Source organism: Polypterus senegalus, chromosome 3 (genome assembly GCF_016835505.1).
Source record: "Polypterus senegalus isolate Bchr_013 chromosome 3, ASM1683550v1, whole genome shotgun sequence".
Lineage (NCBI taxonomy): Eukaryota > Metazoa > Chordata > Cladistia > Polypteriformes > Polypteridae > Polypterus > Polypterus senegalus.
In genome coordinates, this window is record NC_053156.1 from 37,910,760 (window position 1) to 37,926,276 (window position 15,517).

Consider the following 15,517-nt stretch of genomic DNA (forward strand, 5'->3'; position numbering starts at 1 on the left):
CTGTTTTATACAATTTGTGGCATACTCTGAACATGATCATTCACTAAAAAGTTAATCTAAAGAAATCTGAAATTGCAAACACCAATTCTTATCGGTTTATTCATTTCATGATTTTTAGTCCTCCATTGCATTTTAATCAAAATTTGCTTTCTAAGGCACTTTGTGGAAGTGCCTCGCCGGTAAAAATTTGATCAAATAAAGACTTAAGACTAGAGAAGTTAGGCTTGAAAATTAGCATGCATATTGGCAAGGAGGGCACATTTTACAAAGTTTTACCGTATATGTTGTACTTTATTCCATGATGTGTGTCAGGAATCATTGCAATGACAAAAATACCCAGTTCAAAAAAGGTCAGATTAAATCAATGGGAGTAAATAAAATGGAGCATAAAATATACAGCTGCAACTCAGCAACTTTTTTATATATATATGCACACCAATTACTTGAAGTTTTACAAACATCACAAAATGACAAATTTGTTAATCATACAGCAAAGTTATAAACCAAAAATACAGGCACATTTAAAAAAAGGGCTGGCCAAACATCCTAATTATGCACTAGGATCTAAAGAAGCTTAATACTGAAAGAAAAAAAAAATGACTTGAAATAGAAATTAAGACCCATAGTGCCCAAAAGGGGGAACAATTTTCAGTTTTGCGTTTGTTTTTATTTCGCCATAGCCACTGTCATTGGACCACATTTGTTTCAACTTGTGGGGTTGTTGAGGTTTATGTTCTTAATTTTGCACTTCCTCACATGTCCCTTCACTTTCTTGAGGAAGATGTTCTTCACATAATGTCCTCAGAATTATAGATGTACAAAGCCTTGAGCAAATGTTCTATAAAGCTGATAATGAACACCTGCTGAAGCAAAATGCTGCTCATTAAATTGATAAACAGACAATAAAATCCCATACTCCAAAATCAACTGGCTGCCAAACTAAATTTGCCGATTTTCACCGTCTCACACTTAGCTATTTGTAATATGGCTGATCACAAAAAAAAGTCCAGCCCCGGCTTTAAGCATTGCAAAGTATTACAGTAGCTGAGCCAGCATGTCCCACCCTTGCAGAAAACTTCCTGCAGTGTAAACAAAGAACAGCAAGTGGAAACTTTATGAGCTAGATGTGATTGGAATATAAATCTTTACATTAAAGTGGAGTAATAAACTGAAGAGAAAAAAAAAAAAAAATCCATGAATCTGAGAAGTCTTCCTGTGCAACCAAACAGCAAAGTACTTCAAAGAACTCAGACCTTTTTGTTTTGTCCTTTAAATTAAAACAGACACCGCTTAAGTTTGGACAGCAAACTTGTCTAAAATGCTGCAGCTAACACTTATTTGAAGATAGACAGATGAATTTGAAAATACCGATTAGTAAACAAGTTTGTTTTTTTGGAAAGATATGTACTGTGTTTATTACCTGTTGCTATGTGTAATACAGCACAAGTTTGGGTAAGAAGTATATAATTAAAATGGCGATCCACCATAGAAATACACATGTATAAATATTGTAAAATGTATATTTTATAGCCAAAAAGCAGCAGTGGAGTTAATGATTTATAAGGACTAAAACCCAAGAAGTACATGTATATTAGCTTTTAAGCAATGTACAATTGCCAATTAAATGAGTGTGAGAACATTTGTTTGAGAAATGGTTAATAAAAAAAAAAAAAAAAACCCACACCCCTTTGGTTAAGCCTCATTTCAGATAGATACATAACAGAAAAATTTAACAACAGTTTAATTATGAAAAGCAATTTATTTCCATTAATGGCATATGTATTGTAGATACATTTTTGTACATATTTTATTAGTTAAAAATGGTCACTGAACAATAAGCCCATAGAATTTAACTGTATTAATAAAAAACCACTTGGTCTATCATTTAATTATAAACATACAGTTTAATATGACAAGGCTTCCATTTGTCTGGTTATGCAGGAGAGTAGTATAAGTTTTTAAAGGGTTAAGAATTAAACCGACCAAAATATTGCAAATAAATCAAAAGCTCCACTTATAGCCAAAAATTAGGTGAGAGTAGTGCTGGGCAGTATGACAAATTCTCTATCACTGTATTTTTCAAAATTATACCGGTTTCACGGTATTCGACTATTTTCTTCCCCCTGCATGAGTGGATGTTAACCACATTTTACACTGCAATTACTGCAGTAGACTGGCTAAGAATAACCTTTAATGTGCACACAAGTATTAATACAGGTTTGCATGGCACCATAAAGTTTAAGGGGGTGGCACCAATGAAGAGAAGGAATCACATTGCATGACAGTTGCAGTCAAAATATAGAACCTTTTTATTGAACAAATTTTGCTAACTAATTAACATATATTTTGATAACAAGGGGGCATTTAGACTTGGTAAAATATCCAGAGGTGCTTGTCAAAAGTTGTATTGCACTGAACAGGTCTTAGAAAAGGAATAAAGAGTAATTTCTTTGTAAACCAACTACACTTTGTTAATGTTAACAATCTCTGTCCACTGACACATTAAAGCGACTTTTTAAACAACTTTACCATCAGTAAACTGCATAATATTTAAACTAATAAATAACAGTGCAACTTCCATTAATACTATTACTTCAAGCCCAGGTACATTACACAGTATTCACCAAATAAAAAAAAAAGTGAACTTGGCGATGACATCTTTACCAATTGAACCATTAATATGGCAAACTGCAGAAATATGGACCTTGCTTCAAGCTAGGCCAGCAGGAATGCACGGTGGACTGGCCGTCTTTGAGAGACAGGTGCGCAGGGGTGACCATTGCAGTAAGACACAATATAGTTTGAACCTTGTGTCATCGTGTCGGTTATCCCAGGCGAACGTTACCATGGGTGCATCAGCTACAGGAATGTGCTCAGCACCATAAGTTAGGGACCAATCAGCTGATCCCGTTACCTCACTTTCGTTTTTTTATCTCCATCTCCAGATCACTTGCATCAAAATCGGAGTCTGACAAGTCAGAGTCCGATTCAGCGATAATACGTAAAAAGTCATCCACGGATTGAATGCTCAAAGCAAAACACTTTGGCATCTCTCCACATTCCATTTTAGAAGCTTTTTGCTCTTTGTTACTCACGCACGCGCAAGGAATCTAGGTCAAATCAACAAAGCTAACTTTCCTTCTAGCAAAAGCGTATCGAAAAACATAAGATCACTGATCTCTATCAAGCGCTAGCTCCAATGAGGAATCTCGCACCGTGGTCGTTGCTAGCAACATATCGCACTGCATCACTCAGCCCACAGAAATGTTTGCTTGCAAATTTGAAAATTTATATTTTTTTCTACACAATTATATAAATTGTCTCACTTTTGACATTGTAACTTCGAAAAATCTAAGTTGAACCATCGTAGGTAGGGGACTACCTGTACTGACTGATAGAGATAACAAAATTGATTATACACACATTCATTCTACATTTCTTATTACTATGGTACGCTTTTACTATCATTACTTAAAATAAATAGTTTATTTTAATGACTATTACATACCTGTGGCTGTGTGAAGCCAGTTTCCAAAGCATGTTTGCAGCTAAGGCAACAACTTGACCTCAACAGCATTTGCAATAGTTTTGTCTACATCCGACCTTTTAAAACCAAAAAGTATCTCCAGACAAGCAATAGACATGGCTCCTTTTTTTGGCAAAAGTTCTTCTGTGTCATCATGTTCACTTCATCGTCTGCTACAGCTTCAGTTTCAGAATGTTCTCCATCCATTTTCACTGCTCAATACCCCCACTAACACCTGTTGCATGCACGTTTAGCGGTGTAGCAGTGAAAAAGTAACCCCCCTTAAACAGTTTCCCACTGCACCACATTCCGAACGTTGTTTAGGCTATTTAAACCAGTGTTGCGGTAGAAGAAAAATCCATATCATAAAAATGGTTTTCGGTGTAAACCGGTATACCTCCCAGCACTAGGAGAGAGACTACAATCATATGCTTCCAAGTTGGTCAAAACCTGCAACAAGCTTCAATTACATCTATATAACTGAAGATGCAACAGTATTGACGTTTGAAAAGTATATCAACAGTTGACCAAAAAAAATGTAAAAGTTGGAAACTCTGTGCAGACAGTCCTGACAGTATGAAGAAAAAAAAAAAATGTATGCATGCAGTTGTGAAACAAAGATCCTTTTTACTTAATTAAAAAAAGAGACATACAGAACATAATACATGCATTCTGCTACAGAACCTCCACATAACATTAAAAATGGTGGCTTTATCGCAGTGCTTTATTTACTTTTGAGTTATTTATTGTTAATCATGGTTTAAGAATTAAATACAAATATATCTATACTCAAAACGCATACACCATGCTTATGTTGGGCATTTTAGAAAACTCATTTTTCACTTGAAGACTATCAGCAGCATTCCTCCATATCATATATCATTTGTCTCTTTTCATTAGCCACTCATCACTGAGATTGTCTCACACACTAAACACATTTAATAGTGACCTTTTAATGAACTGACTGCAAGAGATGCGATACCCTTAAAATGACCATTTTTCCAGGTATTGGCAAGTAACAGCTGAAAATCAAAACATGCATACTTACAAGTGGTTTTGTAGCAACGTCTCAATATAGAGTATGTGCGGTTAAGAATGATGTAGATTATATTTGGTTGCTTTTATAAATGAAGAAAAGACATATTTATATTATATTTACATTAAAGTTTAAAATTTTACACAATCACCTGAAGCAGTGCATCCTTAGCAAAACAAATTTCCTTTATTCTCATTCAACAGCCACCACAGAGAATATCTGCTTAACATGTGGCATGAGAAAATAATTTAGGTATATGCTTACTGATCACATTTTTTGAGGGCGCAATGTCCTTAATCTTCAACTTTATTTGACCAGTTTTTTTTTTTTTTTTTTGAAAAAAGATTACATTTGTTTATTTGGTGTTACCACTTTTGCAATTCAATGGTTTATTTATACGACTGTTCAATTCAAAACAAGGCACAATTTGGCAGCACTGACTATTCAGTCCAAACTCATATTGCAAAATGCTATACCCCACTGTCCTAACTAACAGCTCATACAGTTAAGCAACAGGCATTAAAAGAGAAAAAAAAAATTTACACCAGTAACTCTACATCCAATCTTTCTGAACCAAAGATGAATCATTTTATCTTGGATGATTTAGCTGCAAAAATAAGTAGTAAACACCTTCGCTGAGCTAGAACTGTCAAAGGTGAAGCAATCCTGTGGAAATTTCCAGTTATTTCCCAAGCAGATCAGCGGACAAAGTCATATCTGTAAAACCATAGGAAAAAGTAAGACATAATACCTAACTGATGATACTATTCTAATGTAAAATGATAAAATCCAAAAGGTCAGTAGGACTTATCCTAAATCAAACATGAGGTCACCAATGGTGAACTTTGTCAAACAAGTATCAAAAGTTAGAGGCAGAAAAAGGACTAGTACGAGCACATTCAATACGCCTCCCACAGAAAACAAGAGTAAAAGAAACAAACTGCAAAGGAATAGCTTGTGTTAACACACAGTACAAAACAACAATTGTATAGTGTGCTCACATTGTCAAAATACTTTACATACATATATCTATAGTACTAGGGTGTTGTACTGTGTTAGCTAGCCATTACGAATGTGGAGATAAGCCAAGCAAAATGACACCTTTTATTGGCTAACTAAAAAGATTACAATATGCAAGCTTTTGAGGCAACTCTGGCCCCTTCAGTCAAGAAGGCCACCCAAATTGCTTTGAAAGCTTGCATATTGTAATTTTTAGTTATACATACATGTAGTAAAATTACAGAATACTGTATTTAAAATTGCATCTGCATAATAGAACTCTAAAGGCAAAGCATGATGTGCAAAAATGGGAATAATCTCATTTTCAACCAGCACACAAGACTGAACTGCAGAATGACATCTGCTTTCTTAAAATACTATTAAACACAATAGATAGAATTTGTAATTAACTCAAGTATACAAAGTTGCATAAAGAACTGCAAACACCTTAAAACTCTTAATAGTGAGGTGAAAGTATGGAAAGTGTTTATTGTCCATCCTTGACTCATTTCAGTCTTAGTTTCATTCAGATAAGTTAAAGGCATCTGCACCCTTACCACCCCTCACCTATTACTTACAGCCATCTATCTCTTAAAATAGGCAACAGAAGCACCAACTGTCTTGTCGATACCAATATTTCAGCCTGATGAGTGCACAGATCTAGGTAAACATTTTGCAAAAAGTAAAACTTAAAACACCTTTTAAATTCAAAAATAAAGTTTCTGAAAAAACAAGCACAGCTCCAAATGGCTGTAACCAAGGAGAACATAGAAAGGACCCTCTGCAAAACTATTCACTTACATAAAGTGTATTTGTCATGCAAAACCGACATAAAACTACTAAGCTGTAAACTTTAAATTTAAAATGACAAATATTTACAAGACAACACACAAACAGAAAAAAATTTGAAAAATTAGAGTAAACAAAAAAAAAAACCCCACATCATCTCTATAGAGTATATTCAAGTTGGGAACTAACTTGGGGAAAATGGCAACAACTCAGTAAAAGTGGCACAATACGGAACAACATTTTGAGAAAGGATAGCACGTTCTGATGATGATTGGCTCAGGGCAGAGAATTGCAGTATGCGAGGAAAACACACCAAAAATAAGCAATTAAAACAGATGATGCTTTACTAGGAAGATGATGAAAGAGAAAGATTCCTGAAGAAATGGGCCAAGCTTAACTTCAATATTCAGAAGGAATATTATTGAATCAAACAACTATCAGTTTAAAATAGAGGAGGATACAAGGCAGACAAGCAATACTGGAGGGAGAAGGAAAAAAAAAAAAAAAAAAAATCACCTCTACACCCAAAGAATTGTTCATGTGAATCAAGACCCATAAATAGTTTATTCTATAAGCTTCTGTAGGTATAAAGATACAGATATAAACAACTGAAACTGACAGATAGAAAAACTGTACTACAAGTTATGTAGACTTGCAATCCTCCAACCTTTACAAACTTGTTTAAATACCATACAGCAAACCTTGCAGAATAGAGGCATAAACACACAAAAGATAATATAGTCCTTAAAATTTTCTAGTTACATTACCCTTAACTAAACTGAAGACAAAATTAAATTGTTCATGACCATGAACACCACACAGGGTGGGGAAAAAAAAAAAAAAAAAAACTGCAACATTCTGCAATTTAAAAACACATTCCATTTACTCATCAGCTTAAAATAGAAAAATCAGTACAACGCACAATTAGACAACCTATAAGAAGGTAGTCATTTTTGATTCAAAACCAGGATGACTGCTAAAGTCTCATCAAGAAGATCACAAAGCTCAAAACATAGCTATGAAAGATGGCATTAACACAGCTGTATAAAGTATGGCACGTGGAAGGGATCATCAGCATACATAATGTAACATACACACACACACACCTATACACAACCATGTATCACTCAAAGCATTCCAACCAATGTATTTAGCTGCCATTACTCCTATGAATGTATACATTCCTTCAAGTTCAGACATCTAACACCGTGGCAATTAAAAACTACTCTTAACCTTTTATTCTAACCATGTAAAATTATAGTTCATTTGTTTCATATTATAACAGGTAAATAAATTGGAATTTAACCTTTAAGCAAAAAGATGTTTGAATGTATTACACGTTCTCTACAGATCTCACTTTAAGCATTTTATTTTACAAAGGTTCTTACTTAAGGACACTGCAAGCACTTCACATTCCAGAAAGCAAACTGTTAAATGCATGCCTTGGCGTCCTTTATTAACTCACTTTATGTAAGCTTTATGTAAACAAAGCAAAAACACAGTATTCATGCTAAGCTTATACGTTGAACACTGTCACAATTAATTTTACTATTTAATCTGAATGTCATCCAAAACAGACCAAGAATGTGTGTTATAACCAATATGCCAGAAAAGTTAACAGCTTGCTGCAATATCAAACTGGATAAACCAGTTAGATAATGTATAGATTTTCTTGGCTCCTACGTGCATACTATATATGATCAGTCGGTACTGTATAAAGCAAAAGGTGAGATATATAGATAGAGAATGATAGATAGCTAGAGATTGATAAAATACTGTACTCTATTTGCCATAAAAAGACAAAACTTGTCCTCTTACTGGTGTACTGTATTTTTTGCCTAGAACACAAAGTGTTGTTTCCTGTTTTGCACCCACTACTTGCAAGATTGGGACTGCTTCCCTGTGACAATGAACTGAGTAAAGGAACGGACAACACAATCAATAAGTATTGCCCATACAATATTACTGGCTGTGTGCATCTTGGCAGCTGCTGCCTTGATACTTTACCATTATGAAAAGCAGAGACAGTATTATCCTACACCCAGAGCACTATTTACAAAGGCAGAAATCAAATCTAGATAGTACACCTCAAAGAGGGACAATTTAGAGTTTATTATCCCAGTGAACTGCTTTGGGAAGCTAGTGGAAATTCAGGACCCACAGGTAAATTAGGAATACAGAAATAAAGGACAGACTCTCATTGAGCCAGTGCTATTACACGGAGGTTGTTCTCTCACACACCACAAAAGCACTTTTATAAGAGCACATTTTACATACACTTATGTAGCACAGAAATAATTTATCAGCTTCTTGCAAAGTCGACTTTGGACTACTCTGCTTTCCTTACACAAGTATATAAAAAGCTCTTCGGTATGATTAAATGCATGTCGCAACCATAAGTGTAATTTAAAACTTGTCAACTGCAATGCTAGTTTGACTTGTAAAAATGCAATGCAGCTATGCGATTCGATAAACTGACCAATCTAAATAACGGAATGGCAAAATACAAAACTGTTGTTCCAAGACCGTTGCTTTGAAGAAAACCAAACCCATTGCTATGTATACGTAAAATGCATAGGGAGGTCATACCTGCAAGCCATCATAAACCGAGTATTCATGCTCTTAAAAAGCTAACAGGGTAGCTTTGACAGACATCACAGCTGCAACCCGTGCCGTGGAGATATGTCCTGTTAAAACCGTGTAAAAATGTAAAGGGTCTATTTTCTTTTATTTCAGATAGCATTAGTAGGCGTGCATGGAGGTATGACTCTTGCACACACGTTTCCTTTTGGCAGGAACCGGTAAGGTATGCCTAACGTGCAGGACAGGTGTAGTCAGCCTACTCATCTAAACAGTGGCATAGGTGTGCATACTAGACAGACGAACAGACAGACGGACATGCACACGGACGGACTCTCGGGGCAGACAGCACAGGGCGATTCCTGGTCGCACTCACTCTGGCACTGCAGCTGCAGCATGGCCTCGTACCAGCCCTGCTGCTCGACGTCACTCTCGGCCGCGATAGAGAAGCTCTCCTCCCGGGTGTACAGCACGATCAGGTGCTTGTTCTTGGCGTCGGCCCGTTTGTTGATGTTGAAGCACGTCTCCAGGTTCAGCGCCTTCTTGGGGACGGGGGCCTTGGCACGGAATTTCTTCTCGTTCTCGTAGCACTCAAGACGGGCCGGACCCCTGTCCGAGGCCCCGCGGAGCACGAAGTAACGCTTGTGCATGGATTTCTGTTTTCTCAAATAACCACATTTTCTCACGTCCTCGTAGAACGGATCGGGGGCTTGTTGTTCCATGGTCTGCACGGTTGCTGGAGATTACCAAAAAATGGGCACGGGGAAAAAATGCTCCGGCAGGCAGTCCCGGACAAGAAGTAAAACGCCTTTTAAATGTTTACAGGGTCGCTCGTGGCAGACACGTGTGCCGCACTTTAAACCCCATCGACTTTTCTGTTTCTGAAACTGCAGCTTTCCTGCCGAAGTCCGAGTCCTGTCAGCGTGTGAGCCTTCTCGTCAATGCCATGCTCCTTAAAGCCCCTGTCGACCTCCCCACCCTTCAGGGAAGGCTCAAGAGTTGCAGCGGTTTACGCGCGTTCCCTCCGCGCGCGCAAACACACAGCCGGCTTCCACTCGCCACACCGCACCGCCGCGCGCACTGTCTGCCAAGCGTCGGCGTCTCGGGCAAAGTCAGACAGCCCGCTGCGCGCGTCCAATTCTAACTCTTCCTGGGGGGGAGGCGGGGAAAAGGCAGGAGTCGTTTCCCCGGTTTCAACACGCTTAACTTTTGGCGCTCTCCCCCTGTTTTCCGATCCAATGAACCCGTCCACGGTTAATGACTGCTAAACAGGCTGCCGCCTCCCTAATTGCTTCTGCCTGAGATTTAATTATTCGACTCACTCATTCATTCATTCCTTTCTCCGTCTTTAACTTTTGTTTTCTCATTATTCGTTACTTTGTAAGTTAGAAAGCGAGAACGTTTGGGTTGCAAATAAAGGTTTAACCGTCTAACCAGTTTCAGAACCCGCCTTTTCCATAATGGTTGACAAGGATTCGGAATAACAAGCAAGTTAAGGTAGGCACCATTCCTAGATGGGACGCCAGTTTTGCGCAAGCAACGCATTGAATATACGCTATAAGTCAAAACTCTGGACTCATCCAGAAATTTTCATTTTTTGATAGTACTAGGGTGTTGTACCATGTTAGCCATTATGAATGTGAGTTGCCTCCAAAGCTTGTATATTGTAATCCTTTTAGTCCGCCAATAAAATGTGTCATTTTGCTTGCCTTTTCTCTACATTTTTTTGAAATTGACACATTTTTCATTTTTTAAGGTATCATTATCATAAAAATATAGCCAAGTCATTACTAGTGTTTCTAATGGCATTTCCAGCCTGTAATGACTAGTTTCTTAATACACCAGATGGTGCTATTTGGACACATCATTAGTGATGAACCCAGGATCAGAGAGTGTTTGAATCAACAGAGACCCTTACCTGGGTGATCAGCCCTTCATCCACAAACATCTTGACAGTTTTTGTGCTGCTTCCATGATGTTTTTGATGTCTCTTCTTTTCTGTAATCATCTAATATCAAGGAGACTGAATGCATGATGTAGAGAATGCCCAGCAAATTCCCTGCACTCCACCTCAATGGGCCTTCCACCCAGGCCTTCTACATTCCTCTAATAGTACAAGATATTTGGCCTTCTTATGGGCCTCCACTATCCTGGCCTCCCAGTGAGCTCCATCATAATTACTTTATTAGAACATTCAGATGTTAAGGCTGGAGTGTCATTCTCACAACTTCAGCTGCTTCTTTAGGTCATTTTTCAGCTGCCAGTCACACACTGAGGTTAGCAGTCCAATTGAGGCCCTGAGCTCTACCTGTGGTTTTTCTCCTGCCTTAAGTACTAGGGTGTTGTACTGTGTTAGCCATTATGAATTAAGTTAGAAGTCAAGCAAAATGACACGTTTTATTAGCTAACTAAAAAGATTATAATATGCAAGCTTTCGAGGCAACTTGGGCCCCTTCTTCAGGCAAGATGCAACGACAATATTAGTCTTTATTGGGAGCTGATGTTTACTCTGTTGAATTCCAGTACAGATTATGTCAGCAAATGCCTTCAGCACCAGGTAATGGTGCCACCTATACCTCCCCTCTCCCAATGCTTTGGGGCTGCAGCTCAAGATATGCTTCAAGGATCCTCTTGCCAGGCACAGTCAACATACCACAGACTCTGCTAGACATCAGCATTGCAGGTTAGATTTGCTTGGAAGGACTGGATCAGATACTTGAGTCTAGCTGGTTCTGACATCCAAAGTTCTGCCCATGTTATCTTACGAGCAGTTTTATGATCCAATCTTCTTCTTAGGCATAACCACTATCCTACCACAGCATTCCTTTTCCACCTATGCATGGATCTGTCCCTGATTTTTAATGTAATATTTGCATATGACTGCAAAACCCCATTTTAACAGCCATTCCTTCAGTGTGTTAATAATAAACTCTCTTAGCTCAGTGCTTCCCAAACTTGGTCCTGGGGACTACTGTGGCTGCAGGTTTTTGTTGCAATCAGATTCATAATCAGTTACACCTGATAACATATTTAATTAGCTGGCATTTTTTCTATTCTTATTCTACATTCAGAAAAGCACAGCAGCATGATTTACATTTATAAGACATTTAGAAATATTTCTGCTTTTGCTAGAGATTTATAGATCTCTTTTGTTGGTTTTATTATATTTTGCCCTTTCTCTGTGCAGTTTTTCCCTCTTCATTGTATTTTATTAATGACATTTAAAAATGAGCAGAACAGACACGCTGGCGAAGAACACTAAATAATCAAAGGCTGCAAGTACTTTATAATCAGGCCCACTAATTAGTAGATAATGGATTAAAACAATTAGGACACGTGGAAAAGTAGAATGAAAATCAAGATGACAATATTGTTGAAAAGAAAAAAATACATTATTTCCATATAACTGCTTGGTACATTTTAATAATATATATATATGTCGAATATACACAGTATATATATATATATATATATATATATATATATATATATATATATATATATATACTGCTCAAAAAATTAAAGGAACACTTTGAAAACACATCAGATCTCAATGAGAAAAAGAAATCCTCCTGGATATCTATACTGATATAGACTGGGTAATGTGTTAGGAACGAAAGGATGCCACATCGTTTGATGGAAATGAAAATGATCAACCTACAGAGCCCTGAATTCAAAGATGCCCCAAAAATCAGAGTGAAAAAATTATGTGGCAGACTAGTCCATTTTGCCAAAACTTAATGGCAGCAACTCAAAATTGTACGCAGCACTTTGTATGGCCCCTGTGTTCTTGTATACATGCCTGACAACATCGGTGCATGCTTCTAATGAGATGACAGATGGTGTTGTGGGGGATCTCCTCCCAGATCTGGACCAGGGCATCACTGAGCTCCTGGACAGTCTGAGGTGCAACCTGGTGGCATTGGATTGACCAAAACATAATGTCCCAGTGGTGTTCTATTGGATTTAGGTCAGGAAAGTGTGGTGGCCAGTCAATGGTATCAATTCTTTCATCCTCCAGGAACTGCCTGCATACTCTCACCACATGAGGCCAGGAATTGTCGTGTACCAGGAGCCACTGTACCAGCATAGGGTCTGACAATGGGTCCAAGGATTTCATCCTGATACCTAATGGCAGCCAAGGTGCCTTTGTCAAGCCTGTAGCGGTCTGTGTGACCCTCCATGGATATGCCTCCCCAGACAATCATTAACCCACTACCAAACTGCTCATGCTGAATGATGTTACAGGCAGCATAATGTTCTCCATGGCTTCTCCAGACCCTTTCACTTCTGTCATGTGCTCAGGGTGAACCTGCTCTCATCTGTAAAAGCACAGGGCACCAGTGGTGCATCTGCCAATTCTGGTATTCTATGGCGAATGCCAATCGAGCTGCATGCTGCTGGGCAGTGAGCTCAGGGCCCATTAGAGGACATGGGGCCCTTGGGTCACCCTCATGAAGTCTTTCTGGTTGTTTGGTCAGAGACATTCACACCAGTGGCCTGCTGGAGGTCATTTTGTAGGGCTCTGGCAGTGCTCATCCTGTTCCTCCTTGCCCAAAGTAGCAGATACTGGTCCTGCTGATGGGTTATGGACCTTCTATGGCCCTCTCCAGCTCTCCTAGAGTAACTGCTTGTCTCCTAGAATCTCCTCCATGCCCTTGAGACTGTGCAGGGAGACACAGCAAACCTTCTGGCAATGACACGTATTGATGTGCCATCCTGGAGAAGTTGGACTACCTGTGCAACCTCTGTAGGGTCCAGGTATCGCCTCATGCTACCAGTAGTGACACTGACTGTAGCCAAATGCAAAACTAGTGAAGAAACAGTCAGAAAAGATGAGGAGGGAAAATGTCAGTGGCCTCCACCTGTTAAACCATTCCTGTTTTGGGGGTCATCTCATTGTTGCCCCTCTAGTGCATCTGTTGTTAATTTCATTAACACCACAGCAGCTGAAACTGATTAACAACCCCTCTGCTACTTAACTGACCAGATTAATATCCCATAAGTTTCATTGACTTTATGCTATACTCTGATTAAAAAGTGTTCCTTTAATTCTTTTGAGCAGTATATATATATATATACTGTGTATATATATATAAATAAAAGCCCAGCTCCGTGTCCAGGACTGCGTTCCTTTTGGCTGTATAGCCGCCCCGTAGAAAAGCCCCAGTCCATCCCCTCTCAGAATTCCTGCTTACCACCCTCCGGTCTTTCCCCTTTCCTTTTATTTTTCCTGTTCCCGAAAATCTTCTCAAAACAAAAGTAAAGAAATAGACAGAGCGTCACATTAATGTCTTCTCCCCTCTGCCTAATAAATAATCAATAAAATGAAATAAAAAAATCACGAAAGAAACAGAAACCACAACCTACCCTTACAGCGTCCACCGCGCTTCTGGCGTTACAGCCAAACACGTGGTGTATGCAGGTTATGAGGTGTGCCCGTACTACAACATATTATATTGTTCATATACTATTAACTATTTACAGGGATCAACTCTTTTGGGGAAGTTCATAACAAAAAAAAAATTAAATTTTATATAACATGTGCACTTGAGTATTTCGAGCCCCGCGTCTGAGTCGGATGGTTCCCCTGGTCACAAATTCATGTGTTTCACTATGCCCACTATGCCTTTCCATCTTCAGCTACCCATGTGCACTTGTATGGAGGAGACCTTACGGAACAATGCCGAAACGAAACACAACTAAACCTGCTGCTGCGAGAGAGGACACATTACAGCGTGATCACGAAGCAAAGTGGCAAAGGCGTGACAGTCGCTCGCAAGAAACGGACACTCAGCATTCACACAGATTAACTCAACGACGCATCTCTGCCGCACAACGAAAGGCAACTGAAACCCATACAGAGAGACAAGACAGATTACGCAGTGATCGCGAAAGAAAGAGGCAAAAGCGTGTCAATGAGACTCCCGACGAGAGGTCCTTACGATTGAGTCCTTCAACTGTGGTCATCCAACGCGCAGCGTAGCGCGCACCAAGTTGCTAGTATATATATATTTCTCTTCTGGTTCGTCCTGCTTCCACTTCAAAACTGGTCCCGCCCACACGCAGCCAACACAGCATTTCTCGATTCCTATTCGTCCTCTTCCAAACCCTTCCCCGCGCTGCCTGCAGCCTCCCATACACCTTGCTATTTCCGTTATACTGTGACGGTTGTTTCCTAAGCCTTTGTTTTAAAATGAACGACAGTATCTTCTCTGTCGACGGGTTTTTGTACTACGTCATCTCTATTCCGGGATCCGGCAACTGCCTGTTCCTATCAGTGGGTTCTTTCTTGACACAAATGGTTGACGAAGGCAATGCACTCTCACTACGACATAGGGCAGTAGATTTCGTTGCATCACATTGGGACAGATTTGGAGACGTTCTTCCTGTTGTTCTTTCCAACGCAAGTCGAGTTATTACAACAAGTCAGGAGTACTATCAATACATGGTAACATCTGGAGTTTATGGTGGTGAAGCTGAAATTCAAGCTCTTTCCGAGATTAGATCTTTCGACTCATTATGTGTTGTCTCCATCAAAATACCTAGTCACAACTGCGTCTTTCAAGAACTATTTCTTTCTTCTT

The 15,517-nt window shown here is 38.9% G+C and overlaps 1 protein-coding gene across 1 annotated transcript in view; it reads right to left on the reverse strand.

The window, feature by feature from the left end:
• The window catches only part of si:ch73-335l21.1 (insulin receptor substrate 1-B), a 107,414-nt gene extending 97,317 nt beyond the window's left edge, over nucleotides 1-10,097 (reverse strand). Inside the window, exon 1 of the mRNA XM_039746970.1 lies at nucleotides 9,307-10,097. Coding sequence (XP_039602904.1) covers nucleotides 9,307-9,652 — 346 coding nt within the window. The 5' untranslated portion in view covers nucleotides 9,653-10,097. The remainder of the gene's footprint in view (nucleotides 1-9,306) is intronic.
• Between the last annotated feature and the right edge of the window lie 5,420 nt (nucleotides 10,098-15,517).